At 42.1% G+C, this 18291-nt stretch overlaps 2 protein-coding genes across 2 annotated transcripts; both read left to right on the top strand.

Annotated features, from left to right (window-relative positions):
- The first annotated feature begins 1853 nt into the window (after positions 1-1853).
- On the top strand, positions 1854-2851 carry ccl36.1 (chemokine (C-C motif) ligand 36, duplicate 1). The gene is made up of 3 exons (XM_034557262.1): positions 1854-2022; positions 2099-2210; positions 2513-2851. Exons 1-3 carry the CDS (start codon positions 1953-1955, stop codon positions 2604-2606), a joined length of 276 nt encoding a protein of 91 aa, XP_034413153.1. The 5' UTR covers positions 1854-1952; the 3' UTR covers positions 2607-2851.
- Positions 2852-5249: 2398 nt separating this feature from the next.
- Positions 5250-16201, top strand: LOC117747821 (sentrin-specific protease 5-like). The gene is made up of 12 exons (XM_034557303.1): positions 5250-5621; positions 6866-6991; positions 8025-8765; positions 9345-9458; positions 9551-9662; positions 10865-11012; positions 11652-11699; positions 12680-12757; positions 13745-13882; positions 14945-15028; positions 15168-15218; positions 15480-16201. Exons 2-12 carry the CDS (start codon positions 6904-6906, stop codon positions 15588-15590), a joined length of 1713 nt encoding a protein of 570 aa, XP_034413194.1. The 5' UTR covers positions 5250-5621; positions 6866-6903; the 3' UTR covers positions 15591-16201.
- Positions 16202-18291: the final 2090 nt, after the last annotated feature.

Below are 18291 nucleotides of genomic sequence, written 5' to 3'. Positions count from 1 at the left end.
CTTTGTAATCTCAGAGAATATCAGTTTTTTTTTTGTAAATCTGTGAGTTTTTTTCTCCTAGATGTAACACTTTATTGCAGGATTTTCTCTTCTCAAATTCCTTCCAATTCTGTATTTTTGTCTTCTTTTTTTTTTTTACCTCCAAAGGCCCCAAGACGGTGTCGTAGTTGAGCCCATAGGGGAATTTTAAGTATCTTCCTCCTTTTTTTTAATTTTATTTGTTTAGTTTGCGAGTTGCCCATTTTGCACAGAACTGTTTGTCAAATGAGATAAATGATAAAAAGACGGTTATTGGCTGTGATGCTGCTTCATCAGATGTTGAGATGAGACTTTACTTCCTGTTGTGCCCCCCCCCCCCCCCCCCCCCCCAAAACACACACACACACGCACGCACACGTACACGCACACACACACACACCCTGTGTGGTGACACCCCGCAGGACTGCAATAAAGCTTTTTGCACATGTAAGCCTTCGAGTTGTGCCTCGCATCATCTCTTAATGTCATCACTCGCCGGTTCAAACGGGTTGTCGGCTTTCCTTCCTTTTTTTTAATTTGAGTTTTGTGAAGTGTGTGTGTGCTTTGTGTACGTGTTAAGTGGCATTTGCAGAATGCGATCTGTTAGTTACTAGTTGGTTGTTACATTCAAGGCTGGCCCTCACAGCTCTACCAACACTACCTACACACACGCTGTATGATCCACTGTGGCCAGAAACCACATTCAATTCCATTTTAATAAAAAGTGTAATATGCCGTCATGTACTGGGTTCAGTTTTTCCCCCTCAAGAGACCTGTTGTTCTGTAGAGGACTGATGGACGTACATGGAGACAGCAGAGGGTTACCATGCAACTGTATCTCACTTGGACTGTGTGTATATATACACAGTGGTTTTATTAAAATAAAGAGATGTACGTATTCAACCAGGAGCCGTGTGTCTAACTGATTTGAAGTGTTTTACTGGTTATGACCCTCGGCCGCTTTACTCTTGGAACATCCCCTTTGTGTAAAGGTAGCTCTAAAGCTCTTAGCATTGCATTCTGGTCACTTGGGGCGTCCCTGTGAAATTGTATCTGCATATTTTATGATCGATATATATTTTCTTGTTTTTAATTGTTTATACGCCTTTGCTCTTTGATGCTTAGCGATCGACACAAACACTTCACCAACTTTACACAATTATTTGAGTTTACTCGCATGAGAACAGTTTCAGTCTTCTGTGGATCCGGAGGGAGCTCTTCAAAGTCTGAGAAAATAACCCAGATGAGTTGGTAGGATTCTTTTTCTTTTAACAAGTTATGGGAAAATACAGGATCCAAATTGTAAGTCGTCCCCACAGAAATGACTCTAATCAACACACTTTTAGTTGTTCTTAGATTTACCTTTTTGCGTTGGGGGGTGGGGGTCATTTGTAGGAGAGAGAATTTTAGATGTTGACATTTTTTAAAGTTTTATGAGCACCTACAATAACCATGTCATTGATGTTGGAATACAAGTTTAAGATTTAAATTGCATACGTGTTCTATTGCAAACTTGACTGTTTGGGCAGTAACTAGAATACTAAATGTGAAAAAAAACAAATAGCCAAAAAAACATCCCCGATACCTAATTCCAGAATGAGTTCATCTATTTGAGAGTTGTTCGGGGCTGCTGGTTTTTGGTCTTAACTCTGCACTACATCTCCACGCTAACCACAGCTGCAATTCCTGTAATCAACCTCAACCTTTTGAAAAACTGAGTGGAAATTTTTCCGTCACAGACAACTTCAGTTGTCGTGAAACCACAGCTGCCCTCCCCCCTGCACACAAGTGACACCTTTTTGAAGAATTAAAAAAAAAAAAAAGTCCTCTTCGATCTTGATAAACGTGATAACGCACCACCTCTCGTTTAGAAGCCCTTCACTGGGGATAAAGAGCGACTGTGGTTTCAATCTCCATCCTCACATCAAGTCACCATGAGGACCGCTCGCATCCTTCTGCTCTGCATCCTGGGATATGGGCTGCTCTCCTCTGTGACCTGCAACAGTACGATAACCTTATAGTCGATCATTCAGACACATTGTGTGTTACTGGTAATACATTACCTTATTTCTTCCTTCAGATGGAACCGGCCCCGACGACTGCTGCTTCAAGACATACCCGAGGAGACTGAACAAAAGACTCATCAGCTCATATTCCATGACTGATTATCGATGCTCGAAGTCTGCAGCCATGTAAGTTTACTATATCCTTATTTTTTGTAAAATATTAGGAACTTTTATAAGCAGAATGACGTGTTACTTCGTGTGACGATTCCTTCTTAAATGAATTCAAAATGTATGATCATTTAAATGTTCTCCCTCATTAGACGTCTGTATATTGCACACAATCTTTTTTTAATATTTAATTTGTGATGAATCGTAACTTTGGTCCCCGTTTCCTACTTTCTGTTTGGTTTCCTTCTTGCTCTTTTATTGTTATAATTTGTCTCAATTGTCGACCATTATGATGTCATTTATGTATCTATTTATTTCAGTCTGGTTACAAAGAAGGGTTATCAAATCTGTGTGGATCCGAACCTGTCCTGGGTTGTGAACATCATGAAACATGTCGACGAAAACTCCTTCTGAAGCAGCTGCCTGCTCGCCCTCCTTCAAAGTCACTGCGGCTTTCCCTCCTTCGTCCAATCGCATATTATGAAATCCATGTTACAATAAAAATGTGTCGATATTTCCTCCAGATGGAGTTCTTTTGAGCTTGTGTTGGCACATTGATCAAATACCCTGTGTTTTTGTTCTTTCTTTTGGATGCTTTGTAATACCCACAACACCATATTGTATCAACGTCATACAAATACAGTCAATGTTAAAGCTTTGCCTCGTGTATTCTTCTTTTTCTTCGTGCAAAAATTAAACAGCAGTGACTTCACAGGTGGAACAATATTTGAAAAGAACATGAGAGAAATTATAATAAATTATTACATTATTATTATTATTATGATTAAATTATCAGTGGATCTAAGATATCTAGTTGGACAATTAAAGATCAGCAGCTATTACCTGGCTGTGTAAATATGCTAAAAGTATGGTTTTAAATGGATGTCTACCTTTGCAAGGACGCCAAGCCCCGGGGTGATGAGGGGAGGGCCGGCGGCCCACTGCATCTATCTGTATGTTACCAAAGCAATGTGGCATGGTGGTTTAAAGACGGACTTCTCACGATTCAGAGTCTGACAATATCTGCGAAGCGTTTCAGAGATGGAGAGAAAAAATGTTGCTCATATTTTACATCCTTCTGATTGCAGCCAATCAGTGTCAGGACGAAGGCCACAGGACGGTTGTTTTCATAGAATTGGGGATGATTAAAATGAGTGAATAGTACTTATACAGATTGATGTATGAAGGACGATTACAAACTTATGAACTCGAGGCCAACTCAGATGACATTGAAGGTTTCTTTCAGTGAAGATTCGTATGTACACTAAAATATCATCTGCATAGAAGATTATTTGATGTTGAAGGTTTGAATTATTGTGCTGTATAGCTGCAGCCCGTGGCGCAGTATGCATTACAGGCTAAACTATGGTACACATGAGAGATGAACATAAATATCTTTTTCCATTGTGGCCAAAGAATGTCTTGTCGTTCCTGTCACATAATTCTACCATGTGCTGCTAGAGTGCGCAACATAACCAGTTCTGAAATATGCTGCCATCTTCTGGACAGCAGTTCTACAAAACTCATGAAAAAATTATCTTCAGGATGGTCAAAACAAGCTGATTACCTCATTCTATACATTAGAACTTTACAGTTTTTTCTTTCAGTGTAAATTAGAATTAGTCAAACTGAGTCTCACTTACAAATTGAATACAACTCCTCGCTACTTAACAATACAATAGTTAATATACTATAAGCAACAAGAGAGTCCAACTATTATTATTCATTTTGGATTGAAAAATTATACACTTCTGCAGTTCTATTAAAACAGTGTTGCAGATTAACGTCTACGTGTTCATCAACTCCGGCATTCAACACCATCCAAAGTGATCAACACACCTGTTGACCTCGACACCGACACCTCCCTGTGCAACTGGATACGGGACGTCCCAACAGCAGACCCCAGTCTGTGAGGTTCGACAGTTCAGCAACAACAACAACGATGAGTCCTCAACATCGAGGGGACCAGATGACTGCTTTGGCCTCTACATCATTAAAGTGGGTTGTAGGAATGAGAAGAGGCCGGTCATCATTTTCTGGGGCCTGTGACTGCCAGGGCAGTTCATTTAGACCTTTTTTTCATGGCATTCCTGTGATTCATTGCCCACAAGGGTAAACCATTTGAGTAGTTATCATACCAAGGCACCAAGGTTGAAACTGGGGGCCATGCACATAACCTTGAGTGCTCCCCATGACTCCTGCACAGTATTCTGCTTTTAGCTGAGTTTTTCCTGAGGCCAAAGGTTTGGAAAAGAATTGCAAGACTTTTAGAATGTTGAAACCACGACTAATATAAAGAGCATTGTCTCCTTTTGAGATGAACTCATTGCTGGCATGAGTGGCGCTTGCACCAATCACCAAGCCAAATTCCTTGTATGTGCAAACTGATTCTGATTCCGGATGGTAAAAGGGGGAGGTACCCCTCTGATAAGAAAACATTACTATTGGTATCATTATAAAATGTTTCTGAAGTTGTGACCAAAACCAATGTAATGAAGGGTCTCTTCTTAAGTATTAAAAGGTCTGACACAAGTTATAGAATAATCTAGAACAAGGCAAAAGATGATCAGTGTGAAGATTTTAAATACATCCTGATTGTTTCATAGAGATGACGTCATTGAAACCAATGTTTAATCTACTGGCATAAAGAGGTTTACAATTTATAATATGAGTTTAACAATGGTATAGCAAGATCTTTATTAGGGTTGAAGGTAAAGGGAATTAAGCTGTCTACCGACCTAACAATTAATATGTTGGTAATGTTTGCATTTAGTAGCACAGTTGATATTTTGGTAAAACATAAAACGTTTATGAACTCATCAATAGAGGGCTATGACATATCAGGGAATGCAAAATAATGTGAATGTTTAACTGTGTTAAATCAGAAATCAGGGAAGAAAATGCACAAAATAAATAGAAGACGAGGCTGATTGTGTTCACGTCATTCAACCCACCAAAATAGTTTGTTATACATTCTTTTGTCTGCAATAGACTGAAATTAGGGGTCAAAACCAAAAGGCTACACTTAAAACACACTCTCTATGACGCCATTGCTGCGCGACGGACTTGTTGGTAGTTCACATGAGAGCGAAAAAATCTGCAGTGATCCGGCTCCGCTCAGCCCTCGTTTCCCACAGACCATATCAATTGAAATCGATTCTCCCTCTCGATTTCATGTTCACCGCGAACTGTAATCCGCCGTTTTTTTCCTTCCTGTGGAGTGTTTTAGTTTTTCTCTGAACCGGAAGACCTCAACGAAATCAAAGTTCTCAAGGAGGTGACATCTGGCTGCTCCACACCTGACTTCATTGAATGAGGTTCAACATCAATTAGCATTTGTTTTGGTTCGAGACCCAGAGAAAATTAAACACGCCCAACAGTGAGTCGGACGCAGCTGGACACGCATTCATATAACTCTGCAGGCTAACGGTAAGGAAGCTATACCGACACCTAGCTAGGCAAGGAGCCCAGTGAGCCGGCCGTTGTGTGATGTTATTGCTAACACCTATCGCCTAGCTAGCCAACGACAACATGGCTAACCAGCTAACACGTTAGCATGAAGAGACAACGGGTTCTTGGGGAACTCTCGTGGTTTCAGACTGATAATAATGGGGGCGCGAGGGCTTTGGCCGTACGTGGTGGTGGAATAAACAGGGTTTTTGCGTGAAATGCGGTTTTCTTTTAAGCGGTGAAGCTGTGACGGCGATGCTGCTAGCGCTCAACGCGCACAAGCTAGCCTCGGCAAGGACTATTTCCTGCACCGGAATAGGTTGTTCTCACCATGGAGACTCTCTTGTGCACAGCAAACAGGCCGCATCACATTACACACCATTATAAAGGACTGTTATCCCAATGCTCTGTTAGTCCCTCACCCGGGCTAGCTGGCACGCTACACTACATATCCGCTCTGTGACCAGGTGCACATGGGAACAGGAGTCCCCGGTGGACAAGGTGTGAGAGGACCGCAACGCGTATTCTAGGATGGACACCTGGAGAACAGGATTAAGCCTCCGATAGTGAGACCAGGAGGCTTTGATCCACGTAAAAGCAACCCCACGTTTATGCGAATTAACGCATTGCTTTGGTCCGACTGAAGGTCTCGGCGCTGCAGTCGTTGGAACAAGCGGTAACGATGGCGCGAGAGGGGCTTTGGTGGCTGTTGAACCCACCGGATACCGAGCAGCGGTTTACATCTCGAAAGGGGACTTTGATCCCCTCTCCATTGTTATTCTCTCCACTTAAATCCATCAATTGAAATGTTGGTTTGTTGCCTCGGGCGAACCGGTTTGAAGTTGTGAGATCTCCCCCCCCCCACCCCCCCCCCCCAAATCGTGTGACTGAATCCAGAGGTTATAGATGAGGCTAAACATTACTAGTGTGTGGGTTTCTTTCTCCACTCCTCCACCGGTACCATACATGAATGTAGCTTGAATAATGGTTCCCAAGACGACTGCTTTAAAGGAATTTTAACTTGACCTTTTGGTTCATTCACTTACAACAATGTGGGTGAGTGATTGGGTGATATATGTGTGCACTTCAGAGAAATCTCAATCCTATAGATGAATCCCCAATGTAACTGGTGTGGAGCGCTGTGGAACAGCTTTTAAAAGTCCTGTTCAGCATTTACATATTCTAATTTTTTTACAGGAAGTAAAGCTTGTTTCTGTTTGCAGGTGACGAGCTGGCGCAGGTCGTGGGTTGTCCGTGGAGAATGCGAGACAGTGGCGGTAGCCTGGCCCAGAACCGCTGGCAGGGAGACCTGGGTCTGACCGCCGTGGGGCAGGACGACACAGGAGGAGGTAGGCATCATACGGCTGGTGGTTGGGGTAACATTTCATCAAATCCAAGTTCAGTATCAAATCTGCTCACTGAATCTAAAGAGTCTAATTAAGTTAAGTCTTCAGAATTTTCAAGGAACTAAAGTACAACCGGAATTTGATAATGTAGTCATTCGACAGAATAATTGTCTTTTATTCATAACATTATTATTTGCTTTACAAAAAAATATGCCAAACATTTCATAGTTAGTTTTTTCCAGTTATGATTTACTGCTCTGTGATGTCAAATCCCAACAGTCTGTTAATTGAGAAGCATGATTGTAAAAGTAAAGTGAACTGTCAAGGAGCAGTTTGGAGCATGTTTGCTGCAGTTAATGTTTATTGGCGTCAGTGACGCGATTAGGGCCTCCTCCCTTTCATTCTGAGGTAACAAGAGCACCAGTCAGTTTCAGATGACCATACATTTATTAAAGACATTAGAGGCGCAATGGATACAAATCTCACGGTTGGGATCAGGTCACAGATTTACATAACAGTACATAACTTTATAGATCCCCATATTGTGCTTTTTTGCAGCCTATATCAAATGCACATCATCGATGATCCCAATTGGCTAATACAGATCCTTTTTGTTTTGATTTTGTTATAGCAGCTGGTCTTTTCTTCTTTCTTTTTTAAAAATCATCTATAATAGTTTTTTTCCATAAAAATACACAATTCAAATTGTGTAATTAGGAAACAAAACATTGTACTTTACGTGATTTTAAAAAAATTAAAAAAATGATCTTGTCATTAGTAGTTTTAATGATGTATATAAGCTGCTTGGAGCTACCGTTAGGAAGTTAAATGGGTCATAAATGCCGCTGTAGTATTTATTTATTGTTGTGAGAACATCTTCTGGATTTATTTGAATTTAAGTTTCTCACCAAAACGTAATTGTGAAATGTTACATTTGAATGCATCGTGATAATAATAATGATAATATTTTTAGGTCACGATGGCTCATGGTTGAACACAGCCGACACAGTTGATCACTGCTCATGTTTTTGTTTAGGTGGGATTCCTGGAGACCACCTCATAGTCCCTGTGTCAGGCAACAGTGTACCCAGCCCCATGCACCTCCGACTTGGGCAGAAAGAGAAGGTGTGGACGGGCGAATATGTGGAGGACGATGACGAAGAAGAAGAGGAGGAGGAGGAGGATGGGATGAGGAGGATCAAGGAAATGGGTGATGAAGAAGAAAACAACAATCTGCAGGACGAGGTAGAGTTTGAAGGCAAGGGTTGGGATAACAATGAGGAGGATGATGACGAAGAAGAGGAGGAAGAGGAGGAGGAGGACGGGGTTGTGGTTGAAGGAGACCAGCCGGTGCTGGAGTGGGAGACTCCAGATTTTCCCTCTGAGTCCACGCAGCACCCTCATTCACACCACCACCATGGACCACAACAGAAGGCGGACGAGGGTGGTGACGTCACTGCGCAGGCCACCGCCGTCTCCCAGGCCCAAGCGGGGGACTTGTTCAGGTCTCACTTCAGCAGGTACAGGGCTCTGCGGAGGCTCCGGCGCTGGCAGCGTTTGCGCTTCCACGGCGGCCCTGGGTTTCAGCTCAGCAAGCACTGGAAGAGCTGGCGCCAGCGGGCACAGTGGATGTGCTCCCAGGGGCACCGGAGCAGCCGCAGAGGGTGGAGGCACAGTCGGTACGACAAGCAGAAGAGGATAAAAAGGTATCTGCAATCGCCGTACAGCGATGAAGAGGATGACAGCAACGATGAGAGGTTTACGGAGTCTGAGAGAGGTACTGACACACTACACTTCTAAAGAAGGCTAGTGAAACAGAATGTATTTGAAATGGCACAGCTCTATATTTGTCAAATCGCATTAAATGGCAAAAACATAATTAGTACATCTTTAAAAACGGCTCACAAAAAGAGTTCAATTGTTCAAGCAGCTTGACAGTGCAGTGTATAGCAAATTTGCTTTGTAGTATTTTAAGCAGCAGATGCATCCACATGCGGCGCATTGAGTTTGCCTACTTTACACACATTTCAGAACTTTGATTAAAAAGCCCAACATGGAAGAGGTTGGAGGCGGTAAAGGTTTCCTCTACTGGTGCTTACTAAAATATTGCGCATCAGGAATCATTTCTGTCAGCTATGGGAAAGCAAACAACACTGGCAAACTCAAGTCCTCTTTCACAGCGGCCAGTTCTTCCACCTCCCAACTTCTTAATTGCGATTTCACACAATTAACAGAGTTGCGTGATACCATTACGCAATATTTGACCATCACCAAATTGCATAAAAGGGAAAAAAATAACTGCATAGAGGGGGGAAAAAAGAAACGTGCATGTAATTTGGTTCCTTCTCTCTGGCAGATGAGTTGATGAACGGCTGCTCTCCAGCTAAGCAAGAGGACAGAGGGAGACGGGACATGGAGGTCAAACCGGTGGAGCTGGCCCTTACTGAGGAACACATGAGCTGTGTGACAGGTAGGGATCACAGGCGCTGGCTTGTTGGCTCATGTTTGCCATCGGCCCCATTTATGATGATGGTTTGATATCTTTTAATGTCTTCTGTCAAGGTATTCTTGAAGAGTCCCTCCAGCAGTACGGCAGTTTGATCCCCATCCATGTGGACGACATCGTGGAGAAGCTCCAGGACATCTTCAGCGAGAGCTTCTCTCAGCCTAACAGGTCAGTCACAGTGTTTGGTCTCTTCTTCCGTCTGTGTGGTCCGATGGCGTTTGAATCACAGAGCGTATATAATAAGTGCATGTAGTCATGGTGATGTTTGTGGACTGATGTTTTGAAGCCTTGACTTCGGCGATTTCGACGTCACCTATCAGCGGTCCCCATGTTTTTTTTATTACCAATAAACTAAAGTGACCATATTTGGTATCTGGAGGAGTGACGACCATGATTTACTAAATGAACATCATGCTGTATTGAAGAAGCCTTAAAACTAGAGATTGAGACAATCAACTCATGTTTTCAATGTTTACTGAGGGAATAATTTAAGAGAACTAGAGTCATTTTCTCATAGACTTCTATACAACCTGCTGGTCAGTAGAGAGAACACAGGTCTTAAGACATTTCCGCATCGGCTTCACTCCAGTTTGCTGGCTGGTTTTAACTGAGGAATTGGTTGGACACAATTATTTTGGTTCTGGAACTGATTCTCATTATGATTTTTATTTTATTTTCATGATTAATTTTCTTGCTCACAAATGTTTTCCGGTCGATCCTTGTTATTTTTGTTCTATTGACTTAATTGGAAGTGATCACATCATTTTGTCACTAATATTGACATTTATTTTTAAAAAGTAACATTGTTCAACCAGTGTTGCAAAACTCATGATTCACTGTAGGTTACAATTTGTCTTGTGTAATTTCCATTGGTTAACAATATTAAAATGTAGGGTTTACGTCTCAAGTGTGTTACTGAAGAAAATCTGTCAATTCAGGCCTTTTTATGTGTTGGTGTATTATTTAAAGTCAAACTGTGATGCTCAAAATGTCCAGAAATTGCAGATGAAGACAAAAATCAGTAATAGTAGTCGTGATGTAAGTTGAGTCCTTTTACTCCGGTGCTCCATTGACTCGATGAGCTTTGCCGCCACATTTTGAGATAATGCATCCGTTACATTTGAATGTTTTGTGTTGTAAATGTCTTTTTATTTTATATTTCTTTGTGGATGGATATCGGCAGATATTGGTTTGAAATAGTTAGCTCTATAAAGATCAGAGGAGCCAATCGGATGCCGCTTTGATTTATGTTGCATGAGCTACTTCGTACTGTTGGAGGAAGTGCACCTAAAGGTGAAATTTAACTGACAGATACTCTTCGTGTTCGATGGAAGACTAAAGATTAATGTGTGTGCTCTGTTGTCCAATAGGAAAGCAGTGGTCCAACACCTAATACAATCCTTCCAGCGTTCGTCGGGGTCCGCCCTGGCTAAAACCTTCAGAGTCAACTACAAACGCCACGTCCTGACCATGGACGACCTGGGCACTCTGTATGGACAGAACTGGCTCAACGACCAGGTAGAACGCCACACCGGGCTGCTTTGTTAACTAATACCAGGAGGAGAGTGTGCTGCCGGATCCTTTAGAGTTAATAGTCCGATCTGTAAAACGGATCTCCTCCACAAAGAGTCGCACAAAAGCAACACTTCATCTTGTGTAGACCTCAGATGTACTCATGAGTTTCTTTGAAATTATTTGTCTTTTTGCATGGCACCTGAGTTTCTGTAACTAGGCACATGCTGCGTTCCTGATCAGAGTTCAGACATGTCGCAAGTAGTTCACTGATAAAAGCACTATTGACATGTCTGAGTATTTTACAGAGATGGCCAATTTAGTTTTAAATGCTTTAGAAACCGGAGGTCTTTGTGTCTCCTGCCACACCAAATTAATCTGCTCTGCTTTTTGAAACACTTTTCAGTGTTCTATTTCCTCCTGTGAAGGATGCACAAGAGCAGCCTCTAGACAAACTCTAGTCTTTACAGATACAAGAAGTCATCTCAGACGGCGTAGATATATTGTTTTATTCCAATAAATAGACTAAATGGATTAAAGGTTAAATGTCACCTTTTTGTAGTCACTGATCAGAAAAGTTACGATGTCACTTTTGAAGGTGTTTCTTTTAAATGTGGTAACCCCCCTTTTGTTTGTTTTATTCAGATCATGAATATGTACGGTGACCTGGTCATGGACTCTGTGCCCGAGAAGGTGAGGAAATAAAAGAGACATTTCCAATGGCTCATTAAAGGGGCTCTCTACTGATGTCGTAGTATAACGTCTTCGGTGAGGAAGAAAAACTAAAACCTTCAGACATCAAATTGTTCAGAGGAACCTTAAGCTTGGCGTAAACACCCAATTAAAGTTGTCCTACAGCCTATTAAACAGTACAACTATTAAAACTTAATTAAATTAGTTGAGTAAAATATAGTGGCTAATATGTTTTTATAATCAATGTTATGTCTAATGCTGCCTTCTCACCAAAAGCATTGCGAATATTCACAACGCTTTACTCGCCAACTATTTGTTGTTTATTCGCTTCATTCGCGCCAGAGAGGGGACGTGGTTATCGGTTATCATTTCCGCCATCCACCATGGAAAAATTAACCACTATTTCAGCTTAATACTTGTTGTGTAAATCCCACAAGCGTCGGAACATCTAACGCCCTCGTGTTTAAGTTCATAACATCACCCGTTAGGCTCACACAGCTCGGTGACTTTCACCGACTACGTCTGCCGCTTCCAGCGCTACGAGAGTCGCAGCAGCCAGTTAGATTCAACAACGGCATGACGTCGGTGATGACGGGCGGAGCGTCCCAACGCTGATTGGCTTTTGCAACTCGGCGTCGGGCGATTGTTTTGCTTCCACCATTCGTGACTTTGCATGGAATCTATTGGCACGAAAGATTCCCACCGCTTTGGGTGTGAACGCAGCATAACAGAATATAGCCCATCACTCCAGAATAACATGCATCACTTCGACACACTCACGGCCCCTAGAGGATGCCGTCTACTTGTCCGTCTTTTGCTTTGCCGAGCCGAGGGTTAGGATTGAAAATGTCGGCCCTGAGACGTTGCGTATGAATGTATGGCGTGTGGTTGTCAGCCGGATGAAACGGAAGCCATGAGACTGGCTTCATGGAGCCGCGTTGAAACCCTAATTCTTTGTATTTCTCTGTTCGTTCCCTCAGGTTCACTTTTTCAACAGCTTCTTCTATGATAAGCTGAGGACAAAAGGCTATGATGGAGTCAAACGGTGGACAAAAAATGTAAGTGTCTTAATGGATTTTCTTCACCATCCGGCTGTGCTCGGCAATTGTGCTTTTTGTTAAATGTAAATATGTAGCCTTCATATCATTTGATATGACAAAGTAGGGCCTCAGACCCCGTATTCGCAGTTACATTCATCTGTTTTTCAGTGGATGGTCTCAAGCTTTTTGCCACACAGTTGTTAAGATTACGGCGTACCTGATTAGTCAAGTGATCATCATATCATGACTTTTTCTTCTTGCTCATTGATCCCCTCTGTTTAGGCGTTATATAGAAGAATAGTAATAAAAGAAACAGCATTATTGTCAGAGTTTAGCTGTTGCTTCAGAATAACGGACAGCCCCATTTGTTCCGTTTTGGCCGTCACCCTCTTTGTTCTTAGTGGTCGCCAACTTGTTTTTTTGTGGGGGATTTTGTCACCGGGAAGTGACACGAGAGGGCAGATCTCCTAATATATCTTCACGGGCTTTTCGGAATTTTCAGATGTTGTGGACAAAGCCTGCTCATGCAATTTCATTACACAGGGGACATCAGTTGAGTAGGCGATCCTACACACACACACACACACACACACACACACACACACACACACACACCTGTACACAATGCTGAAAGGATGTGTGGCCGCATGCCGCCCAGACCACCAGTTTGTTGTCCCAGCGATCTCATCTCAACACGTTCCTCAAAGCATCCTCGGTGCTTTCACACCCGTACTTGGAGCTGCCCACTTGTGATTGGCTCACACAGGACGTACATTAGTTCCAGGTGGGAGTGGTGACCTCAGTCAGACGCCCAAACCTCCTCAGCGGCTCCTTTCAGTGAGAGGAAGCAGAGGGTCCACACCGTAGAAGAAGTGTGTTATGGCCTCTTTAGTGGTGGATTGGTGGGGCGCCCTGCAATGAATTTCTCTTAAGACCCTGAAGCTTTGTTTACATGTGTTATCTCTGCCTTTACTCCCTCCTCTCTGCGTACTCTCCTTCTCTCAGGTTGACATTTTTCAGAAGGATCTGTTGTTGATCCCCATCCACCTGGAGGTCCACTGGTCTCTGGTCAGTGTTGACATTCCACGTCGAGCCATCACTTACTTCGACTCTCAGCGGACACTCAACAGACGTTGCCCAAAGGTAGGACCCGACGTCAACACCGAGGCCTTTATGCTCGAGGATTATTCAACCGATTCAACAACATTGAATTGGGATTGCATCATATTTCGTGTTGGGCTTGGAATTGGTCAGTGTTGGAAAATACAACGCACTCTAATAGTGGTTTAAACCCGCAGAGGGAAACATCCTCATTTGTTAAATATATGAAAACATCAATGAGAGGTGAAAGCCATTCAAACGCCTCTAAATAAACAAGAAGCATCCCAGCTGTAGTCTTTGAACTCCGACTTACCCGGATCAGGTTCAGCTTACTTTATTTGTACCCGGAGGTAGACTTGGTTTGCAATGGAAAGGGAGGCATTCATCTCGACACACATTACAATCAACACAGACAACAAGACAGACATGATGTTAAAAGTACACAAAGCCACAAATCAGTCTGCTAGACCCTTTCACAATCTGATGTATAGAGAGTTTCTGTTCTTTAAAGACAGGCCTCCAAACCATGAAACCAAAGAAAAAGATAAAAGCACGATAAAATAAGGTCATCATGGTTTTGTCAATGTGGCAATATGAAATATGACAGTTTCCTCAAACAAAACTGGTGCCCCTTTTTGCACACGGCCTCACAGTTTGTATCAAAATTCAGTTTTGGGTCAATAATTGTCCCAAGATATTTGTAGGATTGCACACATTCCACTGTCTGACCCTTAATGGATACGACCTCATGTGTGTCGGCATGTTTTCTAAAATCAATTATCATGTCTTTAGTTTGGGATATGTTTAATTGAAGATGGGACTCCTCACAACACCATAAATAACAGAATCTTCTGCATACTTTAAAATGGTCCTATTTTCATACCTGCTCTGACACATATTTGTGTAGAGGATCGATGTTTGTGGTGGGAAGACGGTTGTTGTTATGTCTGGAGCGATCAAATAAGCTCCCTATATGTTTCCAAAGCTATAATCTAATATATTACATTGCAGTTGTCGTCAGTCCAAACGGTTTAATTATAAAACATCAGTGAAGATGTATTTCATATACAGAAACCCCTGTAAACCTTGTGTTGTTTCTTCCAGCACATTTTTAAGTATCTGCAAGCGGAGGCCATCAAAAAAGACCAACAAGACTTTTTGATGGGATGGAAGGGCTTTTTCAAAATGGTGAGGAGCTTTTGTTTTTTTAATTAAAAAAAACGTATTTAGTTGACTCATTTACCAAAGTGGGTTGTTATTCTATGGCTCTGTTATGCATTTTGACAATTGCTCTGCGCGTGGCTGACGTACCGGTTGCTTGTTGCAGAATGTGGGTCGTCAGAACAACGACAGTGACTGCGGGGCCTTTGTGCTGCAGGTGAGCGTCTCCTCTCTGGGATACATGTGAAACTTGGTTCTGTGTGTCTGTGATGTCACCGTTCTGTCAGACAGTCGTCATAACAATCTGAGTCTGTCTGTGGCACACAAAAAACAAGCACTTTTCTGAGCCCTGATTGTTCATGTTGTTTATACGAACGCTAAGCATCATGGGAACACACACCTGACTGACTTCCGTAACGCCAATAACCCCGTTCCCTTTTCTCCTTTCTTCTGACCCTAACCCTCCTCCGTCCTGCAGTACTGCAAGTGTCTGGCACTCGGGCAGCCCTTCATCTTTGGCCAACTGGATATGCCGCGGCTGAGGAGGCAAATGTACAAAGAACTCTGTCACTGCAAGCTCACCCTGTGACCCCCCCACCCCGCCTGCCATCTCCACCTGCTCCCACCCCAAAATCCTGACAAGATGGAGGGACAATGATTCTGACAAGAAGAGGACAAGTGGAGCAAACCATTGACTGGGGGGGAAAGAAGGAACAAAAAAAAAAAAAGAGGGAGAGAAACTTTTCATTGAAAAAACATTATCATTTTTTTTTCTTCTCTGCCAACATCCAGAGAAACGACTTCTTCTATTGTAGGTGATGTCATTGTTTCACTTTTTTCTTCCCTCTCTTCACTTCCCCCTCTCCACCTTTTTTTTTTTTTTTTTTTTTTATTCTTGATTTCATTTCCATGTCATGGTTATTCCTTTGTGGTTGACAGAGGCCAAGACTAGCTTCCGTTTTGGGAACGTGCTTATCTTCCATCCTATCGTAGTCCACCTTGAGCATGAAGACGTCTGAAGGATGTGGTCCAGATGAAGAGTTTGGGCCACAGTCGGTCCAACCTGACTACTATTTTAGCGGCAGAATAATTTCAACCAGTCTGTGTAAGCTTGTGGTTAAATATTACCAGCGGATGTACACGCCTTCCATCCAATCCAGTGTGTTGTGAGACTCTCAGCAAATAAAAAAAAAAAAAAAATGAAATCCACTTCCCCATGCTACAGCCGACGTCATGTCGTCAATTCTACCTATCTAGTCGGCACATAACGTTTGCCACTGTAGTGACATTTCCAATGTACAATATTTGTTTAACAATTTCCTACAAGTATGTTCGGGTGAATTTTAATGTGAGAGTGGATCGTAACGTGCTACCATATTGACATCAGAAAACGCCTCCGGAGTGTGAAGATACATTTTTAGTGCTTTTTCCTTCTTCTTTTTTTTATTTATTAAAAAAATAATTTCATGGAACACGCCACATATTGGGCCCCTTTGTGCCGGTAACTTCCTCTGCCTCCATCACTCGTCCCTAAATAACCCGCCTTCATGTGGGAGACTGGATCTGCGTCTGCCCAAACAAGCCAGAATTACACATTGGCCCAAAGAAAGTGGTATTTTTATATTGATTTTAGCTTCTTTTTTTTCCCCTGTTTTGTCTCGTCGGTAAACGTGTTGATATGCTTATTGCTTTAAACAAAATATGTTAAAAGGAGGACTACTAATTTGCATTATTTTCGGGAGGGGTAAAGTTCAAAAGAGATCCTCTGGTTGGTATTCCTTTGGAAGTTTGATAGCCATTTTGGGCGAGGACCACGACAGACTTGAGTACGTTCACAACGGAGTTACAACACCCTTTTCTTTTTATAACAAAAGACAAATTTGTTGATAGCTGTGTGTTTGTTTATTTCTTTTTTCAAACAGGACTTGATGCAACAGAGTTGACAGTTTTATATATCTTCTACAATGCATTATGGTTGCTAAAAATAAAGATGCGGCAAACTAAGGATTGTGCGTTTGATTAATGCGACTCTTGTTCTGTGGTGGGATGGAACAAAGTACATTTAAGTACACACTTCAAATTTCCATTTCATGCCACTCAATACTTCTACTCCATTGTATTTTTTTTTTTACATTTATCTGACTTACTAGTTACTTTGCAAGATTTTACATAAATTAATATAGAATATGATGCTTTGTAAAAATAAACACAGGATGCGCCTCTAGAATATGCTTTGTGGACGATTAAACTACCCAAGAGTATATATATTACAATTGGCTCCATCTTCTAAACCAACTTCAACAGTAAAATGCTACACTACACACTGATGCATTTGAAAATATAGAATGTTAATACCTGTGATACTTTAAGTATATTTAGCTAATAACACTTAAAGGTATTGAGTGACATTTTAAATCGAGGACAAAGTGTGGTTTTGCTACTTTTGCCTAAAGGGGAGCTACGCCAGTTTTCTAAATCCAGACATGTTATTCCTAAACAGTCCAAAAAAATATTATTAAACAATACCTCAAACCCAAAAGATAAAGACTCAGATATACAGATCTTGCTTGGACACTTTGACCTTTCTATTTGTGAAATCCTTGCTCCGTCCATGACTTCAATTGTCATTAATTAGGATATCAATTCAAACTTGGAACAATTACATTTATTTTATATAGGCCAAAATCATTACAAATTTGCCTCAGAGGGCTTTACAATCTGTACACATACGACATCCCTGTCCCAGGACCTCACATCGGATCAGGAAAAACTCCACAAAAATAGAAAGAAACCTTTCAGGGGGAAAAAAGGGAAGAAATCTTCAGGAGAGCAACAGAGGAAGATCCCTCTCCCCGGATGGACAGAAGCAATAGATCTTGTGTGTACAGATGAACAACATTACAGAGTTACATAAACACATTCAATGAATATGACAGAAATGTATGAATAATTAGTAGTAGGCATGGACCACGATCCAGACCTCCACAATCCATGAAACCGAAGGAGGAAGAGAGGATGGGGGATCCTCTCTTCCTCCTTCGGTTTCATCGGGGCATCAGCAGGAGGCCGGCCCACCAGGCAGGAGGCATCTCGAAAGAGGCCCAGACCAATGAGGCCAGGCCCTTGAGGCAAGAGGCACAGAGAAGGAGGCAGGGGCTGGATGCAGGAAGCAAGGACAAGGAGTCAGGACCAGCTTCAGACACCGCCAGGTCCAATGGACCCTATGAGACGTGAAGTCACAACGACTCCGGGGAGGAAGCAGAGTTAGTAAGGTGCAATGGAGAGATGTA

Source organism: Cyclopterus lumpus, chromosome 18 (assembly GCF_009769545.1).
Source record: "Cyclopterus lumpus isolate fCycLum1 chromosome 18, fCycLum1.pri, whole genome shotgun sequence".
Classification (NCBI taxonomy): Eukaryota; Metazoa; Chordata; class Actinopteri; order Perciformes; family Cyclopteridae; genus Cyclopterus; species Cyclopterus lumpus.
Note: the sequence above shows the minus strand (reverse complement) of the source record. Positions and strands in the feature narration are given on the sequence as shown.